Source organism: Oryx dammah, unplaced genomic scaffold (genome assembly GCF_014754425.2).
Source record: "Oryx dammah isolate SB20612 unplaced genomic scaffold, SCBI_Odam_1.1 HiC_scaffold_7, whole genome shotgun sequence".
Classification (NCBI taxonomy): domain Eukaryota; kingdom Metazoa; phylum Chordata; class Mammalia; order Artiodactyla; family Bovidae; genus Oryx; species Oryx dammah.
In genome coordinates, this window is record NW_024070191.1 from 2,685,029 (window position 1) to 2,704,353 (window position 19,325).

At 40.3% G+C, this 19,325-nt stretch overlaps 1 protein-coding gene across 1 annotated transcript in view; it reads right to left on the reverse strand.

The window, feature by feature from the left end:
• Positions 1–19,325, reverse strand: part of CSMD1 (CUB and Sushi multiple domains 1) — a 2,078,553-nt gene that overhangs the window by 376,153 nt on the left and 1,683,075 nt on the right. The window contains exons 18-19 of the mRNA XM_040243208.1: positions 16,185–16,373; positions 1,469–1,585 (exon numbers count right to left, since the gene is read on the reverse strand). Coding sequence (XP_040099142.1) covers positions 1,469–1,585; positions 16,185–16,373 — 306 coding nt within the window. The remainder of the gene's footprint in view (positions 1–1,468; positions 1,586–16,184; positions 16,374–19,325) is intronic.

Genomic DNA, 19,325 nt, shown 5'->3' on the forward strand with positions numbered 1-19,325 from the left:
AGAGACAGAGAGAGACAGAGAGAGGCAGAGATGGAGTCAGTGAGGGGGAGACAGAGAGAGAGAGATAAAGAGAGAGAGACAGAGACAGAGAGACAGACAGAGAGAGACAGAGATGGAGTCAGTGAGAGAGAAAGATGGTGAGAGGCGGAGAGAGACAGAGACAGAGATGGTGACAGGGAGAGAGAGAGAGAGAAATGGAGACAGTGAGAGGGAGACAGAGAGAGAGACAGAGAGACAGACAGAGACAGAGAGAGAGACAGAGACACAGAGAGACAGAGAGAGACAGAGATGGAGACAAAGGTGGAGTCAGTGAGAGGGAGAGGCAGATGGAGAGAGAGACAGAGAGAGAAAGGGCAGAGAGGAGTCAGGGGTATTGATAGAATCAATAACTGGGGAAAGAATTCTTCCTGGGCATCAAAGTCTTGAATCAAAATATAATCTTGAAATGCAATCTGAATTATGAAGTTTGAAAGAAAAGTATAGACAACGGGTAGAAAGAGGATGGCTTTAGGAATAAAAGAGAGAAGAAGGAATAAACAGCAAAACCCAATGTTTCGGTGTATATAGGTATAGGTATAGATACAGATTAGACACAGGGAAATGCAGAGCTACGGATGCAGTTTCCGACATAGATACATAACTAAACTCAGCAGCATGGTTCAATGGACTGTGCACAGCCCCTCAGGGCGAGCATTTGTGTCTAAGGAGACAAGGACCAGACTACTTCCCAACTGATAGTAAACATGCCCTTTAGAAACACCAGGCTTGGAGGTTTAATATAGAAACTTGCACAAGTGAGGGAAGAGAGTTGTGAAAACCTAGTTTCCTGTGGCCCTTTGGCCATATGATGCCCTAGTAGCTATACTCACAAAGCATTATGTCTGAATTCCTGTACATAATGAATATAATTAACCATGAAGAGATCTTTTTAACAAAAATATTTATTTTTATGATTACAAAACCCTGGTCACTCATAACTTGCCTATTCTTTTTTTTTCTTTTTCAGTTTCCTTCAAAGCCAAGTTCTCCTTAACATACAATTACTCATTATGTGTAATAATACTCATCAGACTTAAAACACACGGCAAGTACAAGAATGAGGCTTAGATTTATCATGGAAATGAGAAGTTAGATAATTATTTAGCTCCTTTTGTTATTTACATTTTGTATAATGCATGCCTCTTTTCTTTAGTATTGCACCTGATTTTCAAGCTTATGTTCACAAGCAAAAAGTTGTTCAAATTATCTGATCAGTAGAGAATAAAAGAAAGAATCAACTTTTGCTTTAATGTACCAATAATGTAGATTAATAATTTAGATTTTCTTCTAGAATCTTATTAAAAATCACTTAGTAATTGAAACATATATAAGGAAATTAGTTATCTTACTTGTTCACACATCAATAATTTTTGTTCCCATGTTTGCATCGTTAATTATTTTATATTTTTGAAATCTGTAATATTCTTACCCTTTCCATGAGACACCTCAATGGTCCATGTACAGTTTAGAGAGTTTGGGTAAAAATCTGGAAACCCAGGAGAAAGAACTGTTCCACTCTTTCCATGGATGTATCCTCCACAGAGGGCTTAAATAATAAGAAATATAATTTTACTATTAAAGTTTCACAATGATTGCTACAATAAAATACTGTTAAAGTGGCATTTAATTTGCACAAGGAATAAAAGAATACTTAAGGTCACCTCCAGGAAAAACAAAACAAAACCAAAACTTTATTTTGCCTGCAATGTGTCAGTTCATATACAAAGACCTAAGTAGTACAAAACCTAGAAAGACATCACAGAGTAGGCTATACCAGCTGAAGTGGAACCCTCCTGTGATGGTGAGGTCTATGCATCTGCTCGACTGCGTCACAGGACGCACAGCCGTTTGACCTGACTTTATTCCGAGTGCATCTGTGAGGATGCTCTTGGGTGAGGTGACGCTGGAACAGGTGGACTGAGTAGAGCAGGTGGCCCTCCCCTGATGGGGGTGGGCCTCTTCCAACAGGTCCGAGGCCTGAGGAGGTCGAAAAGGTTGAGCGTCTTGTAAGCAAGACAGAGCACATCTTGCCCGGCAGCTTTCACACTGGGACATCAGCTTCCTTCCATCCTCAGTCTTGAACGGAAGCATCAGCTCCTTCTGAGTCTTGAGGCCACTGGCCTCTGGACTGGAATTCACACCCTTGGGGCCCCTGGGTCTCCAGCTGGTTGACCACAGATCTGAAGGCTTCACAGCCTCTGTAAATGTGTGAGTCAACTTCTTATAATAAATTTCTCCATCTCTACCTACATCTCTGTATCTTACAGATTCCAGTCCTCTACAGCTGCCAGCATTCTCAGTAGCACTTCATTGAATTTAAATCCTTTACTACAACACATGTCTTGTTCCATATGTCTCAGCCTCATTTTTGAAAGAAAGAAAAGAAAATTGTACATAATCACTTGAGGGAGGAAGTCGACATGTTTAGGAATCAGGGTCCTGTGGAGGTTCCAGTGCTCAGACCTTGATGCCAGAAAGCGATGAGTTCAGATGCCGACCTGTGGTCTTTGGCAAGTAGCTCGTCCTCCTTCCTGCACATCTGTCTTATCTTCAAACTGAACACAGTGATAAAAGCCATCTCTTAGGGTAGCTGTTTATAACAACCGGCTTCATAGAATACAATTTACAGGGTCCCATATGTATTAAATACCCAAGACATTAGCTGTTGACACTATGAATAGATCTTCATAGCATCACTATGTACAATACACAAGTGTCCATCAACAGATGAATGGATAAAGAAGGTGCAGTACATATGCACAACTCTGCTATAAAATGTGAGTCAGCTCTGGTGAGGTGGATGAATCTACAGAGTGAAGTAAGTCAGAAAGAGAAAAACAAATATAGTATATTAATGTATATATACTTGGAATCTAGAAAAATGGTATTGATGAACCTATTTGCCGGGAAGGAATGGAGACGCAGATGTAGAGAATGGACTTGTGGGCACAGTAGGGAGGGAGACAGAGGGATGACTGGAGAAACTAGCGTCGGCATATGTACACTATCAGGTGTAAGATACCCATCTTACACCAGGTGAGAAGTTGCTGTGTTGCACAGGGACCGCCATCTGACACTCTGTGATAACCTGGAGAGATGGGGTGGGCGAGGGGAGGCTAGGGAGGAACAGGACGTATGTATAATCGTGGCTGATTTATGTTGCTATGTGGCAGGACCCAACACAACATTATAACATTAAAATTTGTAAATGTTTTTTAAATTTTAATTTTTAAAATGTTATAATTATAAAAATAAAAAACAAAAGAGAAAGAGCAAGATATCAATAATTTAAAATTTGAATAAACTTTATAAAACTAAATTTTGCAAACAACTGAAGAGTGGATATTTATCTTTTCTTTTCTATCTTAAGTCCTATCGCGGTTTCCTGAGAATGCAAGTGCCGAACCAACAAGTAATCAAACTGGCACAAGGGAGATGGGGGGAAGGGCAAGGGACCAGGTTCAGCCCTCAGCCAGTCTCCAGGTCCTCTGGACCCTTGACCCCCGTGCTGTTCAAGGGCCCACTGTCACACAAATGTCCTGAATCATGTAAAAGCTGTTCCATAAATAACACTCAGAAAAGAATGAGCTCATTTGTGGAAAAAGTGATATTTCTCATCATGCTCACTCAGCATGTTATTTTAAGGAAACAGATAATTTTCTTGAATATGCAAACTGAGATCTAGGTAAAAGACAGCAAAATATAAATTTTTGAGAAGAGTTCTAGAATATTTTAACAGGCTGAAGTTCTCACATCTTAAAGTTGCATTGCCTCCTTTTATTATGAAAAAAGGTAACATTAACAGCTTTATTGACTATGCCAAAGCCTTTGACTATGTGGATCACAATAAACTGTGGAAAATTCTGAAAGAGATGGGAATACCAGACCACCTGACCTGCCTCTTGAGAAACCTATATGCAGGTCAGGAAGCAACAGTTAGAACTGGACATGGAACAACAGACTGGTTCCAAATAGGAAAGGAGTACGTCAAGGCTGTATATTGTCACCCTGCTTATTTAACTTACATGCAGAGTACATCATGAGAAATACTGGGCTGGAAGAAACACAAGCTGGAATCAAGATTGCCGGGAGAAATATCAATAACCTCAGATATGCAGATGACACCACCCTTATGGCAGAAAGTGAAGAGGAACTAAAAAGCCTCTTGATGAAAGTGAAAGTGGAGAGTGAAAAAGTTGGCTTAAAGCTCAACATTCAGAAAACGAATATCATGATATCTGGTTTCATCACTTCATGGCAAATAGATGGGGAAACAGTGGAAACAGTGTAGACTTTATTTTTTTGAGCTCCAAAATCCCTGCAGATGGTGATTGCAGCCATGAAATTAAAAGACACTTACTCCTTGGAAGAAAAGTTATGACCAACCTAGATAGCATATTTAAAAGCAGAGACATTACTTTGCCAACAAAGGTCTATCTAGTCAAGGTTATGGTTTTTCCAGTAGTCATATATGGATGTGAAAGTTGGTCTGTGAAGAAAGCTGAGCGCCAAAGATTTGATGCTTTTGAACTGTGGTGTTGGAGAAGACTCTTAAGAGTCCCTTGGACTGCAAGGAGATCCAACCAGTCCATTCTGAAGATTAGCCATGGGATTTCTTTGAAGGGAATGATGCTGAAGCTGAAACTCCAGTACTTTGGCCACCTCATGCAAAGAGTTGACTCATTGGAAAAGACTCTGATGCTGGGAGGGGTTGGGGGCAGGAGGAGAAGGGGACGACAGAGGATGAGATGGCTGGATGGCATCACTGACTCGATGGATGTGAGTCTGAGTGAACTCCGGGAGTTAGTGATGGACAGGGAGGCCTGGCGTGCTGCAATTCATGGGGTTGCAAAGAGTTGGACACCACTGAGCGACTGAACTGAACTGAACTGACTGAACATTAACATAGCATTTAACATTATTTTATTCAAAAAACATTTACCGAGTACCTGCTATTTATGAGCAAAATAGACAAAAACCTCTGCTCTGGCAGAGTGCACATTCCAGCTGAAGAAGAGAGAATATAATATGAATGACTGATTATATACAATGTTGGAAGATGATACATGCCAGGGAAGAAAATGCAGAAAAAAGAACAGAATTGGGCCAGAATAAACGGGGTCGGGAGGAAGGCCTGACTAAGGAGGTGGCCTGTGTAGAAAGACTTGAGACAGAAGAAGGAAGCACTTGATAATCTGGGGAAGAACTTGCTTGAAGACAAACCCAGCAGGATGGAGGCCAGAGCGAGAGTGGGCTGCCAGGGTGAGGAGTGGGCTTCTGGTTGTTGTTCACTCAGTTGTGCCCAACAACTTGTGACCCCATGGAGTGAAGCATGCCAAGCTTCCCTGTCTTCCACCATCTCCTGAAGTTTCCTCAAACTCATGTCTGTTGAGTCAGTGATGCCATCCAACCATCTCATCCTCTGTCGTCCCCTTCTCCTCCTGCCCTCAGTTCTTCCCAGAATCAGGGTCTTTTCCAATGAGTCAGCTCTTTGCATCAGGTGGCCAAAGGATTGGCACTTCAGCTTCAGCATCAGTCCTTCCACTGAATCTTCAGGGTTGATTTCCTTTAGGATGGACTGGTTGGATCTCCTTGCAGTCCATGAGAACTCTCGGGAGTCTTCTCTGGCACCACAATTCGAAAGCATCCGTTCTTCAATGCTCAGCCTTCTTTAGGGTCCAACTCTCACATCCATACATGACTATTGGAAAAACCATAACCTTAACTATACAGACCTTTGTTGGCAAAGTGATGCTTCTGCTTTTTAATATGCTGTCTAGATTTATCACAGCTTTTCTTCCAAGGAGCAATCATCTTTTAATTTCATGGCTACAGTCACCTTCCACAGTGATTTTGGAGCCCAAGAAAATAAAAAGTCTGCTGGGGTGGGAGGGGGGGAAATTTGGTAGGAGGGTGAGGAGAGAAGGGAGAGAGTCCTGGGCCCTGGGTCAGAAGGGAGAGAGTCCTGACCCCCTGGATGGGGTCAGATCCCATCCAGGCCATGGCCCATCTCTGAGTTTGATGAAGGGCCACCTAAGGGCCCTGCACAGAGGATGAAGTGGGCCTACTTGGATTTTAGTTTGGGTGCTGGGCTGCTATGTGAGGAGGGCGTTGGGTGGCAGAAAGCAAAACAGGTAAGACTCTGGACAGAACATTAGCAGAGATGTGGCAGGAAGTGGTCAGAACCCAACCATGTTTTGAAGGTAGAGCTGATAGGATTTCCTTGTCAATGGGATGTGGGTGCCATGAAGGAGAAGGAAGATTGTAGGATGATTATAAGGTTCTAAGGCTGAGTGGGAAAAAATGGACTTTTGGAGAACCAGGTTTTGGAAGTAAACCAGTTCAGTTTTGGACACGCAGGTGCAATGCTTATTAGACATCCATGCAGAATGGTTGGAGCTGTAATTGGATATGCAAGTCTGCCATGAGAGAGGTCTGACCAAGGGGTAGAAAGATGAGATCATCAACACTGTGAATGCAGATGTAGATAAAAAGACTAAAACCTGGGATGTCCCTATGAATAAGACAGACAAGTCCCTGTTTGTCCAGTTTACTTTCAGGTGGACAAGGCAGATAAATTAATAAAAAGATAGCTAAGCATGATTTATGCTGAGAACAAGAATTGTAACTGGTTCTCAGAGGCAGGAGAGGTGACAAGAGTACAGCAGGACAAGTGATGGACATGCGGCCACGACATGAACACTGAGTAAATGAAGAAAGGATGGAGGCAAGGCAAACAGTCAGTCCATCCAGGGTTAACAGTTTGCTCGGTGACAGGCCAGTAGCTGCCAATTTACCGCAAGGTCATTGGATTCCTGCTGGTCTTTTAAGTAAAACCCTCCTCTTGCAGATTCTCAGTTATCAGCTTCTGTCATTCCCACATTTTCTCTCATCTTCTCAGACCACGCACAAAATCTTCCAGGAAATTCAAGTTTGTCAGCAAGTCAGTCATTGTTTCAAAGAACCAGAAACCTGCCTTCACTAATTTTATTTTAAAATGTCTTACTCTGCCCAGATTGGAGGAAGGCATGAGTTGAGGCATGTAGACTATATCACAGGCACTGGTCATTTTCCACATGGGAGGTAACTGCGGAAGAGGGGGATGAAGAAAAGGTGACGGATTCTACTCGCTCCCTGGAAGATACCATTTATTTCCACAGCACCAGCTCTAACTGAAGCTGAAACTCCAATACTTTGGCCACCTGATGTGAAGAGCTGACTCATTTGAAAAGACCCTGATGCTAGGAAATATTGAAGGCAGGAGGAGAAGGGGATGACAGAGGATGAGATGGTTGGATGGATGGCATCACCGACTCAATGGACATGAGCTTGGGTGAACTCCAGGAGTTGGTGATGGACAGAGAGGCCTGGCGTGCTGCAGTTCATGGGGTGGCAAAGGGTCAGACATGACTGAGCAACTGAACTGAATTGAGCTCTAACTTATAACCTCATGGCTTTCAGATTCACAATTTAAACTCTGATATACACTATTGCAGGCATACTCAGTCAAGTGTCTGACTCTTTGGTGACCTCATGGACTGTAGCCCACCAGGCTCCTCTGTCCATGGGATTTCCCAGGTAAGAATACTGGAGTGGGTTGCAATTTCCTTCTCCAGGAGATCTTCTCGAGCCAGGGATCAAACCCACATTTCCTGCACTGGCCGGCAGATTCTTCACCGCTCAGCCACTTGGGAAGCCCTGTACACTATTGATATCATGTATAAAATAGACAACTAGTGAGAACCTACTGCACAGCTCAGGGAACTCTGCTCAGTGCTCTCTGGTGACCAAAACGGGAAGGAAACACAAAAGAGAGGGGATAGATGTGTTGCTGTACAGCAGAAACTTACACAACATTGTAAAGCAACTACATTCCAATTAAAAAAATAAAAAACCTTCACTTCTTTCTCAAACCACAGCTGAACTGGCAATTGCCTGCTAAGCATTTCAGAATGAAACCTGTGGGTCCCTACTCTCCCCTCAGTGCCTGCATCGTCACCTCTCACTTCTGGAAAGTTCTGTAACTGGTGTGTTTCACCTTGTTTGTGTCCACTTGACCTTTTGCCTCCTAACTTGCTTCTTCCTTGAAGAGACTAGCACATGAAAGCATGCAGTATACTGGCTGATTTGTTTCTTTACTTTTTCTATTATTTCCTCTTTTTTTTTTTTTTTTTGTTTGCTTTAAACTGTTAATAAAGTTCTATTTAAAGCAAAAAACTTAATGGGGTTACTTTTCATTTCAGATTATTTGTGGGCTCCCCATGCCTGACAGAGGTTGTTTTTGTTCATTCATTCATTTATATGGAAATCCTTTCTTCAAAAGAAGTCTTCTACAGAACACTGTGATTAAAAAAAAAAAAAAGTCATGGATAAATGAGAGCTGTTCTTTTGAGGTGGCCTTGCCCTTGTCCTGGCTTTCACCTCAAACACAGCACACGTGGTCTCAAATCTCTCACCCATGGAATTGGGGCCATGCTCACAGGACCAGCCTGAGCGGCCCTTGAACTGCCTTTGATCAGCACCCACCCTTGGCAAATAAACCTCTCTCCTTCAGCCCCTGCCAGCCATGTTTATGACTTTATGCCTGATTCTCACTGCTTCTTCACTTTCAGTCTTTTCTTTCCTCTCAACCTCATTATTAAACATGCATCATGAAAGCTGTCATCCAAGCCTTTCAAGTTCTTTTATCTCTATATTTTCAACCATTTGTCCTGTGTCTAATAGAGCACTTACTTCACTGGATGATTGAAAAATAAGTCTTTCTTCTTGCTATTCTAATAGATTATGAACTTGCCAACTGTGTGCCTATAAAATCAGTGGTTTTCCAATAAATGCTTGTGGAAAGAACAAAGAGTTTACAAAAATATTTATTAAATGTAGAAACTTTTCCAAAGATTTCTTACATTTGTTTTTCACCAAATAAGAGAGGGTCAATTCATTGCAATGTTCACTTTGCTTCTTCAAAATCTGAGTATCTAAAGCATAAATAGAAAAAAAATGAAATGCAGCAATGCTATTAATATGGTGTGAGAGATATTGATAGAGTTTACCTTTTTTCATGGTGATATAAAACATTATAATTAATTCTGATTTCTTCTTTCCTTCCTGAGAACTGTGAATTTTTGAAAGTGTAAATATCCTATTGATGTATTATTTGTCACAATAAAAACCTATAGGGTTTAAGAGATGGCTTATGACTTGCAAAGGCAACAAAATAATTCTTAAGGTTAAATGAAAACAGTCAACCATGACAAACTAAAACCCTCATATCAAACTCTAAAATCTCCTAAAGTGTGCAGATTTATTAATCATCTTTATCATAAATGTATTATTATCTGAGACACGTTACAAGGAATCATAAGCAAATAGTTTATGTTACCAATCTCTTGAGAAAGTTTAAACTCCAAATTTACATAAATTTAAATTGGGAGACAATAATAGATAAAAATGCACAAGTCTAATGCACCTGATCATTTCCTATGGAAGACAAATATATAGCATCTCAGATATTTGCAAAGCACACAAAGCCCTTTCCAGTCTATGCCCATGCTATTTCTAGAAAACTTCCTTCTGGTCATTGCACTCTTTCCATTCACTCTCCTTCACTGAACCTCCAGGAATTTGCAGAAGGTTCCACACTGATCAATTCATGTGAGCTTGCTTATTTCCTCTGCCTAAAACACCTCTTTGTATGTTAGATTTTGAGAAATTCTACTCAGCACTGGATTCCCATCCCAGGGTTCTATTTTAGATGAGTTCTTCTTCAGCTGCTACTTCCTAGGGGAGACTGTATTAAATGATTAAATGTGAATATGTAAATGCTACAGTCTGAATGCTTGCATCCCTAACACTCATGTTGAGATCCTAAGGTCTGATGTGATGGTATCAAGGGTGCAGCCTCTGATATGATCCAGTCATGAGACCTGCTGGTGGTGGTTGTGGTGGTGATTTACTTGCTCAGTTGTGTTCGAATCTTTGTGACCTCATAGACTGTAGCCCGCCAGGCTTCTCTGTCCATGGGATTTCCCAGGCAAGTATCCTGGAGTTGGTAGCCATTTTCTTCTCCAGGGGATCTTCCTGATCCAGGAGTCAAAACCACATCTCCTGCACTGGCAACCAGATCCTTTACCCTTGAGCCACCAGAAGCCCCACGAGGGCTGAGGTCTCATTACTGGGATTGGAACCCTGATAAAAGACGCCCCAGAATGCTCCCTCATCCTTTCCACCATGAGATGACTCAGTGGGAAGACGGCTGTCTACACCTCAATATAGGGCCCTGTAAGAACTCAGCCATGCTGGCAGCACCCTCATCTCAAAGAGAGTCATCATCCAGAATAGTGAAAGATAACTTTTGTAGTTTATAAGCCACATAATTGGCAGCATTTTGTTATAGCAATTCAAATGGACTAAAAATATGCACCATTTGATTGACTGGATTATAAGTGCTAAAGTTAGACTTTTAGAACTACATATGGGGAAATGCATAGCTCCCCCTCTCCGTGGGAGGGGAGGGAGTTGGGTGCGCCAGCCCGCGGGCTTCCCTGGTGGCTCAGAGGTTAAAGCGTCTGCCCGCAAAGTGGAGACCTGGGTTCCATCCCTGGGTTGGGAAGATCCCCTGGAGAAGGAAATGGCAACCCACTCCAGTACTGTTGCCTGGAGAATCCCATGGACGGAGAAGCCTGGTGGGCTACAGTCCATGGGGTCGCAAAGAGTCGGACACGACTGAGCGACTTCACTTTCACTTTCACTTTCATGGGAGAAATGGATGTCAGTAAAGCTAGTCGTGCTAGTGACCTGGAGCAAATGCAGAAGAATTCTGGGGAACGTAGAGTGCAACCTGGTCTTGCAGGATGAGGATGACTGGATAGAAGTGGAAAATAGTCTTGTATAGATACTAAAACGTTTAAACAAAGCAAGTTGCCAACATCAAGTCAACAACAACATGTGCATATTGTTCTCCTTTGAGAAGAGTCCATTCAGAACGACAGGTTTCAGGTGGGTCAGGATAAATCTGTCATTTTTATATGTCAGTTTTCTTCACCAGATCGAGAACCTGTTAAATAGCTGATCTGATGACTGGGCTGTCTGCTGCGTTGCACTAGCACCATCCTCCACCACCGCCCAGCGGTGGAATCATGATCAGGGGACCGAACGCTGTCAATCTCTCCAGCTCACACTGGGAAATGTACAGTTGAAACAACTCAAGAAGCCCCACTGGAGCCGATGCTCAACCGGCCTACCTCAAAAGCAAGTGTACAAAAGAGAGAAGCTTGTACAAGTTTCATTTCTAAATTCCACTTTTAGCTCTAGCCCATTAGATAATTAAAGCTGCACAATGACATTGAATAGAGCCATGAATTTTTACACCATGTAAGCATTTCAATAAAATTATGCATATGGTTAACTTACAAATTTTGAATTAGGTGATATAATAAAATATATTGATTGATATTCATTTATGTGTGAATAAAATGGAAGTCTTTTAAGGGTTAGGCCCTTATTGTACTTAGTAAAACTGTTGTTAGTAAAGACTCCAAATAGGGAGTGAACATTTTGGTATTTAGGTCATACTCAAGTTTTACAAATTTTTAATTAGTACACTAGCTAGTATCTTTCTGACACTAGTAGTCAGAAACATGAATTTTATTTACTTTTTTATTATTAGCATTCTAATACAAAAATAAAACATGGCAACAAAATTTCAAATAACACCATACAATGAAGAGCTAAAAAAGTCTCTCTTCACCCTTTCCGATAGCCTACCAACATCCCAAATAGGGAAGAAATTTTCCTTGCAGTTATAATTTTAGATTATAAATGTATAATTGTAGCTATAACTTTAGGTTGTCTATTTCCAGGCATTTCCTGTGCACACACTGTGGGGTTGTCTGTAGTCACCTACAAGTATGTGCTCACACACGATACACACTGCACTATGAGTTGTTTTTTTTCTCCCAAGAAACTATATTACTTACATTTCCCAGTGATAATGCAAAATGAACATGCAGATTCCTAATCCCACAACGAATCCAAATAATATGAACTTTCCACTTCGTTTTGCAAATCCAACAAGGGAGGTAAATTACTGTGTTGTACTTGCAGTTTCCTGATTCCTGGTCAAAATGGTTTACACCATTTATTGGCCTTTGTGCACTTCTGGGAGTCATCAATGTGTTTGTTTCCCTCACAGATCTATTGGTTTATTTGTGCTGTTTATTTTCCTTCATTTGTTTATTGGACAAAGTCCTTTAAAATCATATTACACAGACAGTGCAATTATTTTCTCTAATCTGACCATTTTCTTTTACCTTTAAAAAAATTTATGGAACTTTTTGATGCATGAAACAGGGCACTCAAAGCCAGTGCACTGGGACAACCCTGAGGGATAGAATGGGGAGGGAGCTGGGAGGGGGATTCAGGATGGGGACACATGTACACCCAAGGCTGATTCATTTCAATTATGGAAAAAAAAAACCACTACAATATTACAAAGTAATTAGCTTCCAATTAAAATAAATAAAATTAATTTAAAAAATAAAAATAAATAATTAATGGAACTTTTAATTTGTATATAGTGAAATGTTAATGTTTTTCATTTATTGTCTCTAGATTTCTTTAGAAAGTTTTCTAAGAATTAAAAAGTAAAATTTCTTAATGGACAAACTGCTTCACTGACTGTGCTTAAAGCCTTTGACTGTGTGGATCACAACAAATTGTGGAAAATTCTTAAAAAGATGCGAATCCCAAACCAACTTATCTGTCCTCTGAGAAACCTGTATGCTCTTCAATAAGTGGTGCTGGGAAAACTACATAGCTATGTGTTAAATAATGAAATTAGAACATTTTCTAAATTCATACACAAAGATAAACTCAAAATGGATTGAAGACCTAAATGTGAGACCAGAAACTATAAAACTCTTAGAGAAAAACATAGGCAGAATATTTGATGACACAAAGTAAAGCAAGATCCTGTATGATTCACCTCCTATATTAATGGAAATAAAAGCAAAAATAAACAAGTGGGATCTAATTAAACTTAAAAGCTTTTGCACAGCAAAGGAAGCTACAAACAAGGTGAAAAGATAACCCTCAGAATGGGAGAAAATAACCACAAAGGAAACAACTGATAAGAAACAATTTCCAAAATATACAAGCAGCTCATACAACTCAATAACAGAAAAACAAACAACCCAGTAAAAAAGTGGGGGAAAGCCCTAAACAGACATTTCTCCAAAGAAGACATACAGATGGCTAACAAACATGTGAAAAAATGCTCAACATTGCTCATTATTAGAGAAATGCAAGTCAAAACTACAGTAAGATACTACCTCACACCCGTCAGAATGGTCATCATCAAAAAGTCTACAAACAATAAATGCTGGAGAGGGTGTGGAGAAAAGGGAATCCTCTTGCATTGCTTGTGAGAATGTAAACTGACACAACTACAATGGAAAACAGTATAGAGATTCCTCAAAAAGCTGCGGTACATATATACCATGGAATATTACTCAACCATAAAAAGGAACACATTTGAGTCAGTTCTAATGAGGTAGATGAAACTAGAGCCTATTATACAGAGTGAAGTAAGTCAGAGAGATAAATATAAATACTGTATACTGATGCATATATATAGAATCTAGAAAGATGGCACTGATGAATTTATTTGCAGGACAGCAATGGAGAAAAAGACTGAGAAAAGACCTATGGAAACAGGGGGAGGGGAAGAGGGAGAGGGTGATATATATGGAGAGAGTAACATGGAAACTTACTTTACCATATGTAAAATAGATAGCCAATGGGAATTTGCTATATGACTCAGGGAACACAAATAGGGCCTCTGTAAAATTCTAGAAGGGTGGGATGGGGAAGGAGGTGGGGGGAGTTTTGGGAGAGAGGGTACATGGGTGTTTCTATGGCTGATTCTTATTGATGTTTGACAGAAAACAACAAAATTCTGTAAAGCAATTAACCTTCAATTAAAAATAAATAAATTAAAAAATAAGCAACCAATGAGACATGGAACAAAAGACTGTTTCAAAACTGGGAAAGAAGTACGTTAAGGCTGTATATTGTTACCCTGCTTATGTAACTTATATGCAAACTTCACCATGCAAATGCTGGGCTGGATGAATCACAAGCCTAAATCAAGATTGCCAGGAGAAATATAAACCATCTTAGACATGCAGATGATACCACCCTAACAGCAGAAAGTGAAGAGGAACTAAAAAGCCTCTTGATGAAGGTGAAAGAGGAGAGTGAAAAAGCTGGCTTAAACCTCAACATTCATGAAACTAAGATCATGGCATCTGGTCCCATCACTTCATGGCAAATAAAAGGAGAAAAAGTGGAAAAATGGCAAATTTTCTTTTCCTGGGCTACAAAATCAGTGCAGATGGTGACCACAGCCAGGAAATTAAAGTTCCTTGAAAGAAAAGCTATGACACACCTAGATAGTGTATTATAAAACTGATGAGTTTGCCTACAAAGTTCCTTACAGTGAAAGCTATTGTTTTTCCAGTAGTCATGTATGAATGTGAGAGTTGGACCATAAAGAAGTCTCAGTGCTAAAGAATTAATGCTTTTGAATTTTGGTGCTGGAGGAGACTCTTGAGAGTTCCTCGGACTGCAAGGAGATCAAACCAGTCAATCCTAAATGAAATCAACCCTGAATATTTACTGGAAGGACTGATGCTGAAGCCGAAGCTTCAATACTTTGGTGATCTGATGCAAAGAGCCAACTTATTGGAAAAACCCTGATCCTGGGAGAGACTGAAGGTAAGAGGAGAAGGGGGCAACAGAGGACAAGATGTTTGGATGGCATCACTGATTCAATAAACATGAGTTGAGCAAATTCTGAGACATAGTAGAGGACAGGGAAGCCTGGCATGCCACAGCCCATGGGGTCTCAAAGAGATGGACATGACTCGGTGAATGAACAACAAAAGGACAAAGGCAATGACTCACGCATATGCAGACCCCTGTGTGACAAAACAGACCGCACACCAGAGAAGAGACAGTACAGTCTTGCTAATATGGATCTAGACACTACATCACATCTGACAAAACTATTAGATGGGTTTAAAGTATATATTTGACATTTAAAAAAAACTAGCGTTTGCTTTCAGGGTGATGAACACATCCTTAATCATGGTGATGGTTTCATATATGTATAGGTGTCTCAGAACATAGTAAAATCTTCACATTAAACAAGCAGTTTATAATATTGTAATTATACCTCAATAAAGCTGTTTAAAATTTTAAAGGTTTTCAGAAGAAAACAACAGAATATCTTTATGACTTCAGGGTAGTAAGCCTTCTTAAACACTCACTATCTGTAAAGCACCAGTCACAAAGGAATGCATTGAACAAGTAGATTATTTTCAAATGAAAACATGCTATTCTTCAAAAAATGACCAAGAAGAGGAGGAGGACAGAGACAGAATGAGAGAAAGCATTCACAACACATGGATTCAACAAAAGAGAGGCCCCCAAATACATAAGCAAGGGTTATTATTCTATAAGAAAAAGGTATGTTACCCAATATAAATAGGAAAAAAACAAATTATTCCTGGAGGAGGCTGTACTCTTAGCCAAACAAGCAGGAAAAGGAGCTCAAAATAACTCAAATGCTCATACAAAGTATCATGGAATAAACAACAGTGGTGCATTTATACAGGGAAACATGACAAGAATGACGGAGGTGTGGTTAAATGCCATGCCCTGGGTGTCACAGTGTCTGACTGAGTGAAAGAAGCTGCACATAGCAAAGAAACACCCTGTACGACTTCGTCCACATAGAATCTTTAGGGACAAGGGAACTGTGGCCTTTTGGGGGGCAGTGACTGGGATGAGGCAGGACTCCTGGGTTGCTGGTCACATTCATGTACTGATCTGTGGGCTTGATCTTACACAATATGCTTGCTGTGGGAAACTTCATTCTATAAATAGAAGCTCTACCTCATAGAGAAGATTCTAGGTAAACTTCAAGTGCTAAACAGCCATGGTTTTAAGGTCTAAGAGCTTTCAAGCAAAAGTCCCGTTTCAGTCCCATCCTGAACCACCCCATAAAATGCTCACTACCCAAACCGTTTAAATAATTTCTGCGCACGGCTTCCCGGTTTGCTGCTCCCTTGCGTTCCACCTACCGTCACAGCTGGGCAACGCGTGGTTCCACTGGTGGTTCCGCTCACAGACCAGGGGCTCGTCGTCACTCAGCGTGTAGCCCGGGTCACAGCTGAAGGTCACCGTGGACCGGATGCCAAAATGACTGCCGTGCCGATGCCCGTTCACGGGGATCCCAGGATCAAGGCAGGAGTCAGACTCCAGAGTCACACCTGGACACACAGGGAAAACCATCATATGGGGACCTTCCTGGGTTATAGAAAAGATAGTCAGTATCTGTGCCATAAGACATACAAAATATCCCTAGACGTGATCAGACCTGGAAAATTATGGAAATGAATCCAGTAACCCATTCACGTGAAGACAAATACATTTTCAAATATTTGCTTTTTCTGTAGATAGGTGTATGCTGTTACATTAATAACCAGGTAGTAGCTGGGGAGTAAAATCTTGACTAATTTGCTGACCTCCCTGAATTTCTCTTCATTTGAAAATCAATCAACTGTACTAAACAAAGTCTAAGTCTGTTTTCTGTCTCTTATCTCTCCTCCTTCTTATATTTGATATACCAGTAGATTTTGGCAATCATACTTCAACTTTCATATATTTGCATACATTCACCCAAGCTCATACACACATCAGGCAAATTAAAACTGCACTGAAGTTGATTTTCTAAAATTGCATTCCACAAATCCATACTTTATTTTTTCAAATTTGCACTTAGGTCAGCCACTTTCAAGATGGCTATAAAATTAGCCTATGCTAAAAGATGTTAAAACATAAAGTGCTATATAAAGTCAAGTAATGATGATCACATCATTTCAAGAGTTTCTTTGCTGTCTCTAACATTCCTCTTTATTTCTAGGATAATACATTTTAAAGGATGAGGAAAAAAGAGTAAGGGAAGAGAATATCATTGCAATGTTTAGGAATTCAAAGGGATTAAAATAAATAGACTTATGGATTTCCCTGGTGGTTCACTGGTAAAGAATCTACCGCCAATGCAGGAGACATGGGTTCAAACCCTGATCTGGGAAGATTCCACATGCTGCGGGACAGCCAAGCCCATGGCCACAACTACTGGGCCCTAGAGCATGGGGGCCACAACAGTTGTAGCCTCAATGCTCTACAATCTGGGCTCTGCAATAAGAGAGGTCACCACAATGAGAAGCCTGCACACTGCAACTAGCGAGTAGCCCCTGCTTGCCACAACTAGAGAAAGCCTGAGTAGCACTGAAGACCCAGCATAGCCAAAAGCAAGTAAATAAATCAAATTATTTTAAAAAGACTTGCTGTTGCTATAACTCTCTAAGATTCCAAATATTGCAATTATGACAAAGTGTTGATGAAACCTCTTAAATTATTACCAATATTCAGATCATTTACTCACCTAAAGTGATATTTGGGATGTTTCTGATCATCATATATACTTTACCAAAGTTTGAGTGACATATCTTATGAATATACCCTCCCTTATTCAGTCAAATACACACTGCCACTAAGGAGTGAGTTTCTTAGGTAAATAAATGATGCGGTTTCCTTAAAGCACCACCATGTGATCCAACAGGTGGAGAAACACAAGCAGGGAGGGCACTTTCAGTGAGACCTTTTGCCGAATTACCAAACCTGAGGGTCATTACAGGAACCCTTAGAACTTGCATCTGGTTTCAGAATTGGCAGGATGAACAAACTTTGCACTCTGTAAGTCTGTGCTCTTTACCTCTCTGGTTAACAGACAGCAGAGAGGACTAGTACAGTGAAATGTTCCAAGGGAAAAATAAGTGAAACAGTGAAAAGAAAAAGAAGTAAAAAAAATATATAGCATCATTATTCCAATAATTTTTTTCTTAAAAATTAGTCATTCTAACTAAAATCCTCTAACCTATGCCTCTCATCTTAGCAACAGGATATAACTGACATGACTTATTGCAAAGTATGGCAGCAAACACACACATTTCACACCCCTGCCTGAGCTGCAAATACACCAACAGGAGATGGCCAGTGTGTGCCCCAAGACCCGTCACCCACCTGGCTCCTCTCTCTCAGTGTGTGCACACACACATTCATATTCTACACACACACACATTCACTTTCTGCACACACACACATTCTACACACACCTACATTCACTTTTTACATACACACACACTTTTTACTTATGCATTCACTTGCTACACACATCCATTCACTTTTTACACAAACACACACTCCCTATATACACACTCACTTTTACACACTCTTTCATTTTCTACACGCACATTCACTTTTTACACAAACACACACATTTGCTTTCTACCCACACATTCATTTTCTAAACACATATAATTCACTTTGTAAACACACACTTTCTTTTCTATACACTTTCATTTTCAGCACACACACACTCACTTTTTATAACACACATTCACTTTCTACACACTCATTTTCTACACACACATTCAATTGCTATGCACATTCACTTTCTACACATACATTCACTTTCTACACAAAGACATTGACTTTCTACACACACATTCACATTCTACACACTCGCATAACTCACATTCTACATACACACATTCACTTTCTACACACACACACTTTCTACACATGCATTTACTTTCTACACAAACACACACTTCCTACACAAACACACACTCACTTTATACACACACATTCACTTTCTATGCACACACACATTTCCTTTCTATACCCATTCACTTTGTAAACACACACATGCTACATACACAACTCACTTTCTGCACACATTTTCACTTTCTACACACACATTCACTTTTTACACATGCACATCCACTTCCTACACAAACACACACACTTTCTACACACACACCCTCACTTTCCACAGTCACACACTTTCACTTCCTACACACTTTCAATTTCTACAGACACACTCTCAATTTCTACACAAACACACTTTCATTTTCTATACACAGATTAACTTTCTGCACATACATTCACTTTTTATACATACCTTCACTTTCTATACACACACAATCACACACTACACACACATGCATTCACTTTCTACACAGACACATACCTTCACTTTCCACACACACACTCACTTTCTAAAACACTTTCTCTTTCTACAAACTTACATTCACTTTCTACACACACACATTCACTTTCTACACGCATCCGCTTCCTACACACACATACTAGCT